Genomic DNA, 17,534 nt, shown 5'->3' on the forward strand with positions numbered 1-17,534 from the left:
TTTTATATAAACACTTCCTCCTTTGCCTTACTTATAGAGGGAGGGAGTAGAAGAAGCCAGAAGCATTGTGCTTCTTTCTACCTAGAAGGGCTTCTTGGAATAGAATTTCAAGAATGGGAAGTTTTCTGAAGGATATTGAAAGAATGTGTAGATGTAATTAGCAAGAGGTGAGTGTGATGGGGGATGTGAGACTAGAGGGTGGGAACCGTGGGCACAGAGGTTAGTGAATAGTTAAAGTAGAACAAAGCCTGGGCTAAGAAATAAATGTGATGAATGAACAAATGAAAGGAAGAAAGTTGCAGACAAGGGAAACTGGCTTTCATTAACTAGGTGGGTCCATAGACATGCCAAGTAACTTCCCCGGGGCCTTGGTTTCCTCACGAGGGGGTTGGACTAGAAGGTCATCATTTCCCAAATTATAATCTGTGAAAAATTTGTTGCTAGGTGCCATTGAATCTGTTCTGACTCATATCGACCCTGTGTATAACAGAACGAAACACTGACCAGTCCTGCGCCATCCTTACAATCGTCGTTATGCTTGAGCCCATTGTTGCAGCCACTCTGTCAGTCCATCTCACTGAGGGTCGCCCTTTTATTTGCTGACCCTCTACTTTACCAAGCGTGATGTCCTTCTCCAGGGACTGGTCCTTGATAACACGTCCAAAGTACGTGAGACGTAGTCTCGCCATCGTTGCTTCTAAGGATCATTCTGGTTGTACTACTTCCAAGACAGATTTGTTCCTTCTGACAGTCCATGGTATATTCTATGGTATGTCTTCTTCACTTTTAGCAAGCGAGGTTGTGTCATCTGCATATCACAGGTTGTTAATGAGTCTTCCTTCAATCCTGATGCTACATTCTTCTTTATATAGTCTGGCTTCTCGGATTATTTGCTCAGCAGAACACACTGAGTACGTATGGTGAAAGAATACAGCCCGGACACACACCCCTTCTGATTTTAAATCACTCAGTATCCCCTTGTTCTGTTCAAACAACTGCCTAGTCCTACTAATTACCCTATAAAAACAATTGCATAATCAAATTTGAGAAACTGCATACAACTACATTTCATAAATCCTAAGATGCACTGCTTTTACACTTTGTCACCTTAGTAATTAGGATGCATTGTTAAATCACTGTGGTAAGAAAGCATTGTATCATAGTTCAATTAGCAGCACATTTTCCCCCTTTCTAGTGGAGCATAAAATAATGACATTATGTAGTGCATATCAGCATAAGAAGATCACTGAGAAGGTCTGTATCAAGAAACCTATGTAACCTAGATTTTCCCCATTTGACTATGGGACCTTCCTAGAGGAACATCTGTTAACATTTTTTTAAAGCCAGTGTTCCACAGAATACTCTTTGCGTAATGCTGGACTAGGTAATTTCAAAGACTTAAATTTGGAGAGTTAATGGAATATTAGCCATAATAAAAGATTTGAACCTGGAACCCTAAAACCAAAACCAAACCCGTTACCATCTAATTGATTCTAATAGTGACTGAGAGGTAATAAAGGATTCAGAGTAGTGATAAAGGAGGGTTTTTTTTTTTTTGTTTACTCCATCATTCATTCATTCCCCCCCCATTCTGTCACTGATTTATCAAGCAAAATTACTGTTGCAGTTTTTAAAAAGTTTTAAGAAATGTAGCCAAAGGCATCATTTAGAAAACATCTTTTAAGAAGAAGGTTCAAATAGTAATAATTAAAATGGAGAGTTTAGTATTTAAATATACAACAAGTGTTTATTTAGTGCCTACTGTCACCCATGCACATTGTTAGGTGCTGGTGAATGCCAAGACGTACATTTTCCCTTAAGGAGATAGTGGATAATGCGTAGCCTTATACCTTTTCTTTCTTTTTTTTTTTTAGTTCTGGGTGATAAAGAAAAATACAACATTGTTGACAGTTTTGTTTTTTTTTTTCCCCCGAGTATCTCAGGTTTTTCTGGACTGCATACATTCAGGTATAGCTGTTCATTGAGTAGCAACTGAAGACTTGTTTTCTGTCCATTGGGCTTAAATCAACTTAGATTTGAAATTTGATTTGAGGAATAATGTAATGTTGGAAATATGCAAAGCTGAATTTTTAGACAATATAAATTTCATTTTTTTCTAATGAGATATATTTAATGTTACACTTAGATAAAATTCTGCATTATAATCTAAGGGATGGCTCCTTTCCTTCCTTTTTGTAGTGGCTACCTCTCATCTCCCTTGCAGCCTGAGCTCTCAAGGGGAAGAGGAAGGAAGGGAAAGAGAGCTATGAACTATTTTTTTCCAAATCTTTTTGATTGCATGTGAAATGTAGGATGGAAATGAGCCTGCCTGGTTTTAATTTTTTTTCTCTCTCTTTCTTTCTGTATGGGCTATGATGTTCTAGTGAAGCCCTATACTGGGGGAAAAAAAAAATTAAAAACAGGGAACTACAACTTGGTCAGAAGTTTCACATGCAATCAGATAGACTTGAAGTTAAGTGACTTTCTCTTCCAGTATGGTCACTGGATGACGGTAGTGCCTTTAAAAATTCTGTTTTTACGCATATGCTTTGCAAGCAAGAAAATGCTTTTTGGGTCAAGATGTGTTTTAAATTTTTCCCTAAGCTTTGTGGTCCACATTAACGTGAAAGTCATTGCTCTCAGTGTTTGCGTTACATTTTGAAGAGCTGATAAAATACTCATTAGCCCTTTTTGGTACTTAAAGAATGCTGATAAAAATTGTTACCGCATGTGAATTCAACAATTAAAAAACTATGACACTCAAGTAAAAGACAGAAATGTAAAATGTGGTATTTATCTTTTTAAGAGTTTTTCAGGTAAATTATCCATGAATGTTTCATCAGAATGAATGCAGTAATAAACTTCTCCATGGTCTCTTCTCTTCTCAAGGAAATTGTTTAACCTCACAAACTAGATCTTCTTATTAAGGCTAGAATTTTAAATCATATTAATAAACTTAAAAAAAAAAACTTTAGATGTGGGAAATACAATTATTTCCATTGACTTACAGTGAGAAAATGCCTGCACATTTTTCTCTTAATTTTAAGATTTCCTTATTTTTCAGCTCCCCAATTTCTCCTCTTCTAAATCTGAATCTACATTTTATCCTGGTTGTTTTTGTTTTCTAGGTTAACTGGTACTGCTTATATGAAAGACTATTTGCAATCCTTTTATACGCATTTGATCACAGTTCACCAGTTTGTTTAGATGGAGTTCTTTTCCCTATTTGGATCCTCTCTGGCTCTCTGACCCTGTAGATTATGTTTCTACAAATTGAGTTTTCCCTATCTCAATTATAACTGGACTTAATCAATCTAGATAGGCAAAATTTTATGTTAACGTCCTCATTGAAGCCCAGGTGGCACAGTGGTTAAGAGCTCGGCTGCTAACCAAAAGGTTGGCAATTCGGATCCACCAGCCACTCCTTGGAAACCCTACGGGGCAGTTCTGCTCTGTCCTGTAGGGTCGCTATGGGTCGAAATCAGCTCGAGGGCAACGAGTTTGGGTTTTGGAATGTCCTCATTGTTAACTCTCATTACATAAAACTTTGCACTAAGACTGCACATTCGTTTTGTTAACTCTTTGTCTTATCTCTCCAGCTAGAATGTGTGCTCTCCTAGGACAGGAGCCTTGACTCACTTATTTTTAACTTTATGGTGCTTAACACAATTCTGGATTCATTGTACATGTTTAATAAATATTTGCAGAAATTATGAGTTAATATTAGGCTCAACAGTTTATGTCTTCAAGGAATTTACAGTCTGTGAAAATAAAGCAGAAGCAACTAAAGACATTTGAGAATAATTGCAAAATACTGTATTAGCCCATGTAAGTCATACCTTACAGGGTGCATACTCTAATACTAAGGGTATACAGATTAAAGGAGTGATCACAAGAGGAGAGAGTTTTTGAGGTTATGTAGCCTTGGAAGGAAAACTTGCTCGAAAACATTTCAGTTTATGTATTCAAACCTTCAGTATGGAAACCAGAAGACCAATTTTATCAGTCAACTATACACCACTAAAACAAGTGATCTTGTTTGATTCAAGTTTAAAGTGTTATCTTGCCTTGGCATGCTTATAATATCATTGATGTTAATTAGAACTCTGTGCCTAGAACAGTAGATCTATAGAGTTGTCTTATGTGAATTAATAGAAAAACAGCATAAAGGCATGGAATATGATTATTACCACAAATAAAGATATAATTTTTCTCACATATAGAAAAGAAAATAATATTTACATTTAAAAAATTTCCTGCTTTCTGACCGGTTTATTTTCCTTGAGCTGTATCTAGGACTTGGAGGACAGATAAAATGAAACTGAGCCTAAATGTAAAAATGAAGAACGTTTAAAATTAAGTTGAGGTACAAATTTTATACTTCCTTTAGTTATAGATGTTCCCTGCCATGGCCTAAAAGACTACTCTGAAGGGAAGAATTATTGAAGTGTTTCAGAAGGTAAAAGCATTGTTTGGCTAAGAATTTTGCTCTCGGTTGGCTCATCCAAGGAGTCCTGGTGGCTTAGTGGTTAAGAGCTTGCCTGCTAACCAAAAGGTTGGCAGTTTGAATCCACCAGCCACTCCTTGGAAACCCTAGGGGGCAGTTCTACTCTGTCCTGTATGGTCACTATAAATTGGAATCGACTTGATGGCAATGGGTTTGGTCTAGGTTTTTTTTTTAGGCTTATCCAAAATTCATCACCAAAACACGTCTATTGAGTATCATCTTACACATGACTCCGTGTTGGGAATGATGATCTACAGTCTGAAAAGAATGACATTAAGTAGACAAAGCAAGTTAGCAGAGCCTGTACTCTGATTTTGTGTTTAAAGTTCAGCCAGGCAAATATTCTTTGAGAGTTATTTTGAGTATAGCACTTTGCTAGAAGGATATTTATCAAGATTTCTCTTGGCAGGAAAAAAGATGATGCCAGACAATGCCTTGTTAAGATAGGTAGTTGTAAATTTTCTTGTTTATAAGCATATTCTTTACATGTTTAGATTGCTGTTTACTTCATTCACATTCAAGTTTTAGCACTTGCACTGTTAGGAGCGGAAACCCTGGTGGCGCAGTGGTTAAGTGCTGTGGCTGCTAACCAAAGCGTTGGCAGTTTGAATCCGCCAGGCATTCCTTGGAAACTCTATGGGGCAGCTCTACTCTGTCCTGTAGGGTCGCTATGAGTCGGAATCTACTCGACGGCATTGGGTTTAGTTTTTGGTTATTGTCAGGAGCTTCTTAGTGTATTCGTCTCTTGCGTCGCCCATTTCCTCTCTGTTTGGAAAGCTCTTCCTCCAGGTATCAGCATGGCCAATTTATTCTCTTCTTTCAGGGTTTTGGTCAAATGTCACCTCAGTGAGGCCTACCTTGACTGTTTTATTTAAGATTAAACCTCAATCCTCTTTGCTGTGCTCCAGTTTTACTTTTTTTTTTTCCTACATAGTTATTACCTTCTAAGAGGCTATGTCATTTACTTGTTTATCAGTTTATCATTTTTATTGTGTTTTGTCTGTCTTCCCCTACTCCTGCTGGAATAGGAGCTCCATGAGGACGAGGATCTTTGTTTTGTTCACTCATATATCCTAAGTACCTAGAATAGTGCCAGCATGTAGTAAACCCATTGCCACCAAGTCGATTCCGACTCATAGTGACCCTACAGGACAGAGTAGAACTCCCACGTAGTGTTTCCAAGGAGCAGCTGGTGGATTCAAACTGCTGATCTTTTGGTTAGCAGCCATAACTCTTAACCACTGTACCACCAGGGCTCCAACATATAGTAAGCACTCAGTAAATAATTATTGAATGAAAGAATGAATATATTTTACTTAGCATAGTGCCTGGCACTCTGGAAACACTCAACATTTTGATGACTTAAATAAAGAATAAGAAAAAACTTTGGGTCATTGGTCCTCAAAGTTAAGTCCTACAGCCCTAGTTTCATGGAAACCAGAGGACTGAAGCAAAAATATCCTGACATTTTAGATTGATGTTAATCTCAGGAATGTTTTTTCTACATATGTCTACTTGGAGAGAAAACCAAAAGAATTGGGTCTGTTTCTACAAGCATGGAGCTTTTCTTTCCCCTGTGCTTTGCATTTTTTCCTTAAACCTTTGTTGAATTACTAGAAACTCCCATCCCCCCAAAGAGGTTCCTGGTATATATTTTCCATTCTGTTCTAAAAATGGGCTGGGTTTTGCTTTATAAATGCCTGCTTATTTAGAAATCCCTAATGCTACTGTGCCTGCAATAAAAAAAAAAATTGTTCACCTTTTGAATATGACCTGAAAATTGAAATTTATAGTGAAAATTAAAGTGTGCTGTTTTCAACTATAGCAGCAAGATTTCAAGATGAACTTTACTGCTTTAACCTCGTAAACTTGAAGCAAACCAACATATTCTTAGCCTCTCATTCATTTATTATCTAGGGAAAATATTTAATAGTTTCATTTTTTCTGACCTAAGAACCAAAATTAAAGTTATGGGATCTTTAGGTTTTGTTTTGATTTTTCACAGTGAAATATGAGATTTATGACTTAAAAGTACTCTAAGATTTAGGTAACAGATCTGATTTACTTCTTAACAGGAAGTTAAAAAGCCTTTCAACATTTTATAGACTTTGTGACAATCCCGTTTGAACCTTATCACTGACCCTATGCTGAAGGAATGAACACAGGGAAAAGAGACTGGCTGATAGACAAATGAATTTGCTATTCTGGATATACTGTGGTGATTATTAATTTTTCTTCCTTATTACCTTAAATTGTTAGTAGTAGTTATAAGCCGAAAGTTATAATTTAAGAAGAAAAGTTTTAGCACAGTTTTTCCACAGAGACTATAATGATCCTGGGCTTTGCAGTCAAAGAGCCCTGGGTTTGAAGTCGATAAAGCTATTTGCATTTATCCTTAGGTAAATTATGTTATAACCTACCTGACACTCAGTTTCTGAATCTTTAAAATGGGCATAATATATACCCGCTAGAATTATTGGGAGGATTAAATAAGAATATGTGAAAGTAACTTGAAATGTGCCTGGTATACAAGGCACTCAAATTCTAGTTTTCTTTTCTTCCTTCAGTTCCTATTTTAATCATTTAAAAAGATAATTTGTGAGGAAAATACTGCTCTGAAGGAACTATTATAGAAAAATAATTACCAATAAAATATTGTAGCACACTGAAATACTTGACCTGCTACCTTTTAAAATACAGTTTGACTTCAGAATTCACTATGATTAGAATTATAATGTGACATTGCGTTTTCAGACAGTGTTTGATAAGTGCTAATTGCTGTGATCTTTACAGCATGTCTATGAGGGTTACAGCCCAAACATAGTCAGAGAGGTTGACTTACCTAAGGTCACACAGCTAGGAAGCAGATAGACCCAGAAAGTGAAGCCTTGCTGTAAGTTTATTCCTATTTTTACTGCTTTAAAACAATGCTGGCCTTGGGGCAAAAACATGGAATGAACCTCAGTGTAAAAAGGAGCTTTGAACATATTTTAGTAAAAAAATACCCTTGGAATAGGCTAAAGATGGATCTGATCTTTACCGGTTTCACTCTTTAGGGAACGGTGTTACGATTAAATATCAAAGTGGCAATATTACTCCCTTAAATATACTATGTGTGGTGTGTGTATACACATACTCACATGTGCCTTCAATGTACAATATTAAACATTTAAATAAAGGAAAAAATCTTTCCCATGCATACTCCTAAGTCAATTTACAGGTCATTGAACAGATGTCATAATAATACTAATATTAAATTACCCTGTGTAATAAGAAAATTATAGTACCTTTTTAGATACTACAGGGAAACCATCCAATGAGTTACTCTAGAATATCAAAATTAAATGATTTCTTCAAAATTAACAATGGTACTCTAAGACTTCAGAAGAGTGATCTGATAGGAAGAAGGGAAACCAGAGACAAAAGTGAAGCTTTTTAATGTTTCTATATACCAATTTTTGTTTATGATGCTGGAAGAGCTAATTTAACAGTATAGCTTTCAATTGTCCAGGAAGTATATTATTACTAAACTAGGTGGCAAGAAATTCATTAAAATCCAACTAACTTCTCATTAAGTTGTTTAACATAAAATCACAATAATTGTTTCTGGTCTCCATGTACTCCCTTTTGCTTTTAGGTATACCTTGAAAGCCTAATTGTTATGAGAACATAGTGTGGCCAAAGAATAAAAATGTACAGAGTTTGACAACTTTAAATAAGCACTAAACTTTCTTAAAGAACAAACCTCACTTACAGTTAGGAAACAATATTTATATTTAAGGTTGAAAAGCCAGGATGTAGGAAAATTTTGCTAATTTGGAAGGTGACCTTTAAGTGCACCAAAACCAAATAATTTGTAGGCTATGACACAGGGCACATTCCTACAAAATTTGTGTGAATACTGCTGTAGTGGTTCTTGAAAGACAAACAAAGAAAGCTGGAATGAAATCTTTATCCCCCTCCCAAATAAGACGGAGGCTAACAAAGGAGTACAGCAGCACTCTTTGAAAAGCTCGCCATTAAAATGAGGTCTCTGTAGCATAGTTAATGAGATGGTTCATAGTGGAAAACAATCTGTTTTTAAGAATGTTTAGATCAAAAGTAATTTCTAATCTATGAAATAAAGCCTCTTCAATACCCTTCATTCACCAGTAAAGCTTTTATGTTTGTATTATTTACTTCAATCAGATGTTTTCAATTTTACCTTTTTTCCTTGCACAAATACTTGACATGGTTCACCAATACTGACCAACAGTTTTATTCTTTTTCTTCAAAAAAGAGAGATTTTGGGAGAGAGAATGAAAAAGAGAGAAACATCTTTGCCTAAACGATTTGCAAGCATCTGTGCTTTAAGCTACTTTTTATGAACACTATTTAGTAAATGACTCAAGGTAAAAAAGCAGAAAAGCATCCAATGTTAGGAAATTGCAATCCAATACCATGTAATTTAAACCTGCAGTTGCTTCTCTTGTACTAAATGACATACAGATGGGTAGCTTAGTTCTCTCAACTTTGGGAACACAATTGGTCTTTTTGTATGAATGAACATAATATTAACAAAAATATCTTGGACAGAATCATTTAAGTGTACAGATTTTAATGATCTATGCCATTGTAAAGAATAATTTTTACCAAGATATTATGCCGCCTTAAATTTGCAAGTAATGAATTTCATTGACAAAATTAACAAAGATAAAACAAATAAAATAAAAAGATAATTTCTAAGAAGTCTATAGTGAATTGAGTAAAAACGTACTTATTGCACTCAGCTCATTACATAAGAAACAGCAGTGTTGTATTTAAGCTGTTGAAAGGCTTGTTCTGACAGGGAATATTTCCATCTACTCCTTTGACAATATTAAAAATATAAGTCGTAGGTATTTGGATAAAGCCTAGTGTAATATGGGATACAGTGAGATGAGAGACCAGCACACCACTAGTGATGTGTCAGCTGTTCTTGTGGATTTTTCCAGGCCAAGTCTGGGCCGAGGTGCTTAGTAGAAAGTCAGTAGAGGCGCTGTTTGACAACCCGCAGGCCTACTCCAAGGTGTGCATGTCTGCTAGGCTTTGTATGCTCTTTTCCTGCTGCCTCCATATTTTCTCATAGAGAGCCAACCACTCTATCTTGGTGGCCCTGGAAGCTGATAACTTACTTTAATCTCACAATCAGGGTAACTGGTTATTTTTTTTTTTCTCCCTAGTTTAATTTTAGTGATCTCACATACTGTGACATTAGGTGCCTTGAGAGTAAAAAAAATAGAAAGCATTTCTTCTTCTCATACACCTTATTTATTTATATTTCAAAAGAAGTTGAGTTTAATATTCAGGAAACTAAGCAAGCTTTCTTTTAGTTTCTTCAAAACATGGTAAGAAATCTTTTCATTTAGGACCATCTGCAAGCCTCTTTCCCAGTGTGATGGATGGCAAAGAAAAGCAATTTCACTGCAGTGAATAATGGTTGTGCTTTCCCAGAATTATATTTCTTTTCAATCATTTGTACAGGTAAAATAAAATACTGTATATAAACAGGTGTTGTCTGAACATTTTACTGCAGTCTGCATAGGTTGAAATAAAAGCTGCCTTTGTTAGCAGAACCACGTTAAAATTATTTCACCATTCAAATATGCTTAATCAGTGAAGTCCTCCTAGATATATTTTGGAAAAAAAAATGTGTAGGTCTCTAAATAGAATCACATCCATTTTTTCTCTTCTCTTTGTCCCCCCTTCCCTATTTTTTCTCACCCTTTCTTTTGGAATTTCTTGAATCTGCATTATTGGAAATGTCTTCTCGTATAGTCTAAATGACTCAAGGTAAAAAAGCAGAAAAGCATCCAATGTTAGGAAATTGGAATCCAATACCATGTAATTTAAACCTGCAGTTGCTTCTCTTGTACTAAATGACATACAGATGGGTAGCTTAGTTCTCTCAACTTTGCTGTGTGGTTTACATGGTAAGATATAGTCTTTAAAGAGACATTTGTTTTTAAGAACTCTGTATAACCTAGTGTCTGACAGAATCATAGAGACTAGCAATTCCTAGTGGTGGGAAAATACATTTTTAGGGTGCAAAGAAAAATAAATAGGATGGTAGTTAAATCACCCAGAATGGAAACTGAATAATGAAGGTTTCAAGCTATGCTACCAAGTCACAAAATTATTGAATGGAAGTTATGGCTTAACATCATATGCTGATCATCATATATGTATATATATACACACACATGCATATATATATTTATGTATATATACATAAAAATATATACATGCACACGTATATATATGTGTATGTGTGTATAAATAATGCTTATAGATAGAGTTATGCTTATTGAATTCATTTGAAAAAAAGAATTTCAGGGCATTGGGAGACATGAAGGATGTACTATACTACAATTTTGTGAATGTTTCGTTGAGTTTTTATTATCATATGCTAGAAGCTTTGGCTGTAGCACATTGTCACGGCTCCAGTGGAATCAACTGGGTCATAAGAAAGATTCTTTTTAAACTTGGAGAAATAACTGCAGTTCAGGTAAGCTATTCTAGTGCCTTAGGGACTGGTCTGGTCATTGACAAGTGAATGCAGAAGCTGTTCGGTGGCGGTGAGCCAAAGCAATTATTCAGGATTCAAGCTAAAAATGCTCCTTCTCCCATATCCTCTCTCTTTTCAGGGTCATGTAGGGATAAAAAGAACTGTAAGGTGGTCTTTTCCCAGCAGGAACTGCGGAAGCGGCTAACACCCCTGCAGTACCATGTCACTCAGGAGAAAGGGACCGAAAGGTAAGGTGAGCTGTAAGAAAAAGTTATTAAACAAGAGCTAGTCTTCTTCACTGCCCGCCCCCATTTGGATCCTCTTCCTCGCCAATTAATTGAAAGACTTCTACATTTGCTGAAGTCTACAAATTAATATCTTTGAAAAGACTGAAAATGGCATTGTTTAGGCCAAGACTAAGTTTTATTTATCCTTTCCCTCATTTAGTGAACACTCTATCTTATGTAAAGTCACAGGGCTTTTGTTGAGGGCCTGTTTTTAGTTTACTACAAAATGTGTGGAAGTAATAGCGATTTAGGTACATTTTTTGGGAAGACATCACAGTAAGCAAAACCATGAGGGACATGGCACTGTGCCAGGATGCTGAAATTTTGAAGGTGGCCTTTGTAAGGATAGACGTTTTGGCTGCAAAAAGAAGGTAGCATAATTTAGTTCTTTTCTGCCCCACTCCAATTTCTTTTTGAAGCACATGTGGAGAAAGTATTTATTGGCTCATTTGTGGTTGGAATGTCAAAAATTTTCAATAACTGCCCTCACATGGCTTTAGTCCTTGGAAGTTCGCCCTAAGTCCTGAAAAAAGAGTTTGTTCACTTCCAAGACTGTTTTTAGTGAATAAAGTCTCTCTCAGCTGATTCCAGCTCAAAGGTAACTTGCCAAGGTCCAACCATTTTGTTGTCTAATTTATACCATGGAGCTTGGCACAAGGCCGTAACTTACCTCTGATCCAAATTTATTAATGATGTAACTTCTTGTTTTCATTCATGAACTGGAAGAGCCCTTTGCCACACACGGGGTCCTTGTTAATACGCAACGCTCTGTCCCTGCCGTAGTATATACTGTTTACTGAATGTAGCAAACGTTACGCCTCTGACCGAGCCCGCCCTCACCACACAACGAGCTAGTGGTGGGCTTCAGTCTCAGCTCAGGAGGACCTCTACTTGTCCTGTTGTGTACATGACCAGCAAAATGATTTAATGCACACAAACAACCAGAGATTAGGTCATTCTTAAAAATTCTGTTTATAGAAAAATTGGACCTCATAAAGAGGGTGAAAGGATAATAAAAACAAGCTGCAGAGCACATAGACTTTTTGTTGGGCTAGCACAGCTGATTTGTATTAGCTGAATGACCTCCTAGCCTTTAAGATTGTTAACTTAGAAAAATATTCTCTTAAAGCTGCAATATTCCTTTTCAAACCAAAAAATAAGACTTCTTCCACTTGAAGCCTTGGACCCCTCTGCATTTTCTGGTATACCCTCTTGGATACTGTAGAGTAGCAGAAATCTTATGTAATGATGTTATTTCGGCAAATCTAAACTAAACCCCAAAAAACAATCTAAACTAGAGGCATTTTTTTTAAATAGGGAAATTTTTTTCCTAAGCATTACATAACTAGATGGCTTGATTTTTTTTTATTTAACCTGCACTGGCTTGCAGTAGTTATGTGCACATTTTATTATATAGATTTGAAATATATAAGTTATGTTCTGATTTCCATATGTTTGGTCTGTTCTCATTTTAGGACAAAAAGCCCTTGAAAGATTTATTAGAGAAATATAGTTTAAGCAAATATGTTCTATAAGAAATAGCACTAATGTCATTTAATTTTTTTAATGTCCTATTTATTGTTTATCAGTGCCTTCGAAGGAGAATACACACATCACAAAGATCCTGGAATATATAAATGTGTTGTTTGTGGAACACCATTGTTCAAGTAAGTGTGTTAGAAATCTGTGGGGTGTGGCTATGTTACAAGATGGCGACAAACTAGTTATTACTTGTTCACATTAGAATCTTCTCATTACTAAATTTTTTAATTTCTGTTTCCCCCCCACAAAATAAGAGTAATTCTTGGCTTTCATGGTAAATGATCAGTTTAATAGATTGGTTTTGCACCGTTTGGATCTTTAAAGTACCCAGCATTACCTTGTTCATCTCAGTAGCCGTGGTGCTTAGCAGAGCTATGGAAGAGATTTTGGTGACCACAGAAATTGTTGGCATAGTTTATTTATTTATCTTTAAGTGAAGGACCTAAAATTATTTCCTGGGCCATAATGAAAGTTCTTCATGTTTAGTGTTGAGATTAATAATATCCATCAAATAGGTTATTATTACTTCTGCAATGAAGGGCAGTATCTTTAGCAAAAGTAATGTGGGAATCATAACAGATACTTAGACATGTGAAAGAAAATTATTTAATATGAAGTTAACAGTTTTTGCATTCATCAAAAATGTTTATTTTAAAGATCCTAATAGTTCACTGCAAAATGGGCAGCAAAATAGTTATTTCAGATAATGTATTCTGGAGATTATGGATCTTACTCAAGAAAGGAAAACCTTTACCCAAAATTTATTTATCTTAGGTGAGAAAATTCTAGAAGCCCCAGACTTTCATGGGGATCTTGATTTTGGGGACTAAAAAGACAGAAACCTTAATTGAGACTAAATGTCATTTATATAAAATAGAATTACAGAGTTTCTTAGGGGAAATGAATAAACAAGAATCTGATAACTTGTAGCTTGTAAAACACATTTAATATCTCTCCATAAATGTTTCCCTTTTAAAACACAAGCATTTATAGATTTTCCAGAAATAACAGGAAGCAGTAGTTACCTTGAAAAGAATTTTAAAGAATTTAAAAACCTTTCTTAAATTGCACAAACCTTATTGCACATTAGTGTTAGTTGAGAATCTGTTCTGAATTCTTACGTATTTATTCTTCATGTTAAAAACCGACCCTTCAAATTGTCACCCATTTCCTCTTAGAAAACACACATCCTTATATTTCAACACCTTTAGCTTGTGTCATAATAGTTGATATAACACTTAAGATAGTTGCTGAGCCATGTTAACCTTGTTAATATCCCAAACGGTAAAAATTGGCCACATCCCCTTTGCTTTTTGTTTAAGATTCTCCATCTCTTTACCTATTATGTGATTCAGTCAAGTAGTGGATCTAAGAGAAACTTACTGTTTTAAATAAGAAACAGAGCCACTGTAAATGAAAGGTTTAACCCATGTGAGATTTTGAGTCACACATCCTAAAAGCAAGACCCTTATCCAAACATACGTACTGGCGGGAAGTCAGATTTCACATTTGATGTGATATTGCCTCTATTTCTTTTAGTATTCTTGCAAGGAAAGTTTTTATTTTCTGAGTTTCTAAGGAACATGATTTAATATTTTTATCCTGCTTTTTCTTTTTTAAATTGTTTTCTTTTCTTTACTTGGTTTCTTGTCTGTTTTGGGGGGGAAAAAATCCCTACCCTAGCTGTCTTCACGCTGAAGAACTTGCACCCTGGGAGTCCACAGAGATTTTCTAGGGGCACGAAGCATGGATAGTTTTGAGGGAATCAGTTTTCTTATCCCTAATGTCTGTAAATACATTCTGAAACTGAGATGTCTGGGAAAGAGTCTGTGGTCTGCTGATGCTTCTTTCCCAATTCCTCTTTCATAATTGCTCTTCTCCTACTTTACAAAAGATGTCATACCTTTCACCCATTGCAAATCTTACTATGATTTATTGCCTTGGGGTAAAATCTTCAAGACATCAAACAAAACGATAGTTTGGAGAGGCATTGCTTCTGAAGCAGACACCCATAAAAGTAAGTCAAAAAAGCATTGGCAAAAAAATATTGAAATAGTATTTCATCTTGGCAAGGCTCTTGGCAGGGATCTTGTCTGTTTATCTACCTCTCCATCTACTATCTGTCTGTCTTTTCTACGTACCTAGGTGCGAAGAATGCCATGAGAACATGTACCAATATGCTTATTTGAATTAAAAATTCCTTTTCTTGGCATCAAATAAATCTGAATTGATTGATTTGACAGTGAGAACTGGCTTTGCAAATTAGGTTTTATGATGACTTCATTCATTAAATGATCTAAATATGTAGCTCCAAGGTTTTGACAAAAATATATTTTAAGCATGTATTAATATGCAGAACACCAGAATATTCATCTTGTGCAATTATTTAAATTTTTGATTAGAAATTTTAGCTGTTAATTTAAAATATATGAGAGAGTATGTTATCAGTCAACACCCAATCAGTATACAGAAACCACACAATAATTTGAACAAGAAAATTTAATGTAAGAATTATAACTATAATGGGATTTTGGTAATGAGGCATTGACTAGCAAGAAGTAAAGGGAAATTCTCAAGAATATAGGAATTTTTTTTTTTTTAATATGTAAGGAGCAATCACTACCCCTAGGGCTGAGCTAGCCCAAGAAAGAATCCCTCCTCTCTCTTCCCCCAGGGCTGAGATAATAGACCTTGTTGGAAAAAGCACAGCTGTAGCTCACTAAATGATAAAGAAGTCACTGTGGTGCCGAAATGATGGAACTTGTTGGAAATCTGACCTCTGAAACTTTGTAGAAATATGCCTGGAGTACTGGGGAGAACTGTTCACAGATAGATGTCTCACTGGAGGCACTCTACTACTACTACAAACCCACCAGAGGGGAGTCCCGGAGGAAGCTCCTGGCCATCAGGTGCTGCTGATCTCTGTGCATTACAGGATCCTGGCATTGGAGAAGCTGCTGCTCCAGGGCTACAGGAGCCTGGCACTGTAAGAGAAGCTCCTTGAACTGCAGGAGCTGGACACTGGAGAAACTACCCATTCTTCAGGAGCTGGGCACTGAAGATGCTGTCTGTACTGCAGGAGCTGAGCAGTGGAGAAGCTGTTCGTGCTGCAGGAGCTGGACACTGGAGATGCTACCTGCACTCCAGGAGCTCAACACTGGAGAAGTTGCCCATATTGCAGGAGCTGGGTACTGAAGTAGCTCTCTGTACTGCAGAAGCTGGATGTTGGAAAAGCAGTGTACTTGACAGATGCTGAATGCTGGAGAAACTGTGCTGCAAGGAGCCAGGCACTGGAGAAGCTACATATACTGCAGGACCCTAGCACTGGAGAAGCTACCCATGCTGCAGAAGCCTGGAAATAACGAAGCTACATATGCTGCAGGAACCTGTTGAGCAGCCATAGTGGAACCAGGCAGGAAAAAGCTTTTCCCTCTACAATCTCCATCCTCTACTGACAAAATTTAAAATCATGCCAGCTGACAAAGAAAAAAATATTTAAAGGGCTTAGCTCCATTTTAGCAGAACAGGCAAGGAAGGTAGGTTTGGAGGTGAGAGGTGACAAACTGGTAACTGGCACAGAATCAATTTTTTTTTTTTTTTTCAGGATTTTGAAGAAAGTTTGAAATCTACTCACTGGTCTGGTGAACTGATGTTATCATTATCGGAGGAAACCTGGAGAGTTGGTTTCATGCTTTGAGCACAAAGTGTGGGAAACAGTTGAGTGTGTGTGTGTGAAAGTGTGTAGAGTTTTAATGTGCTAGAGAGATGGGGGTGAAGGATAAAAATTAGACAGAATAGATGAAATAGAGGAATAGTATGAGAAATAAGAGTGGGAGGGAAACAGGTAACAGGAAAAAAAAATGAAGTATCAAATTTGAAAATGCCTAATCATTAGCAATATGAAAATATTTTTCCAACTACCGTTTTTATTATCTTATTCACATCCTGTGTGTGTGTTGCACTTAGGTGTACAATCCTCTTCATTTACTCAGCTGACACATATATAGCATATACTTCCTTACAAAAGAAAAAAGCCATTCAATTATTCTCATTTCATTTTCAAACTTATACTCTACCTGGAGACCTCTCATGCTAGAGATGCATGATAGAATTTTACAAAACCAATGCCGCCTTCATCACGAATACCTTTTTCACAAACGTAAATGGCAACTGTACACGTGGACCTCTCTGGATGGAACACACAGGAATCAAAGTGACTACATCTGTGGAACAAGATGATGGAGAAGCTTAGTATTATCAGTCAGAACAAGGCTGGGGGCCGACTGTGCAATAGACCATCAGTTGCTCATATGCAAGTTCAAGTTGAAGCTGAAAATTAAAACAAAACTATGAGAGCAAAAGTATGACGTTGAGTGTATCCCACCTGAATTTTGAGACTATCTCAAGAAGAGATTTGATGCATTGAACACTAATGAGCAAAGACCAGAGGAGTTGTGGAATGACATCAAGAACATCATACATGAAGAAAGCAAAAAATCATTAAAAAGACAGAAAAGAAGAAAAAGGCCAAAATGGATGTCAGGAGAGACTCTGAAAAACTTGGTCTTGAATGTAGAGTAGCTGAAGCAAAAGGAAGAAATGATGAAGTAAAAGAACTGAACAGAAGATTTCAAAGGACAGCTTGAGAAGGAAAAGTTACAATGAAATGCAC

General features: G+C 36.3%; 1 protein-coding gene across 2 annotated transcripts in view; it reads left to right on the forward strand.

Annotated features, from left to right (window-relative positions):
• Positions 1-17,534, forward strand: part of MSRB3 (methionine sulfoxide reductase B3) — a 185,855-nt gene that overhangs the window by 64,847 nt on the left and 103,474 nt on the right. The window contains exons 3-4 of one of the 2 annotated variants that reach the window (XM_049883786.1): positions 11,173-11,281; positions 12,910-12,987. In XM_049883786.1, the coding sequence (XP_049739743.1) occupies positions 11,173-11,281; positions 12,910-12,987 (187 nt within the window). Of the gene's footprint in view, positions 1-3,008; positions 11,282-12,909; positions 12,988-17,534 lie in introns of those variants that run through there. The other variant, XM_049883785.1, reaches the window with a different exon arrangement.

The sequence above is a fragment of the Elephas maximus genome, chromosome 4 (assembly GCF_024166365.1).
Source record: "Elephas maximus indicus isolate mEleMax1 chromosome 4, mEleMax1 primary haplotype, whole genome shotgun sequence".
NCBI lineage: Eukaryota > Metazoa > Chordata > Mammalia > Proboscidea > Elephantidae > Elephas > Elephas maximus.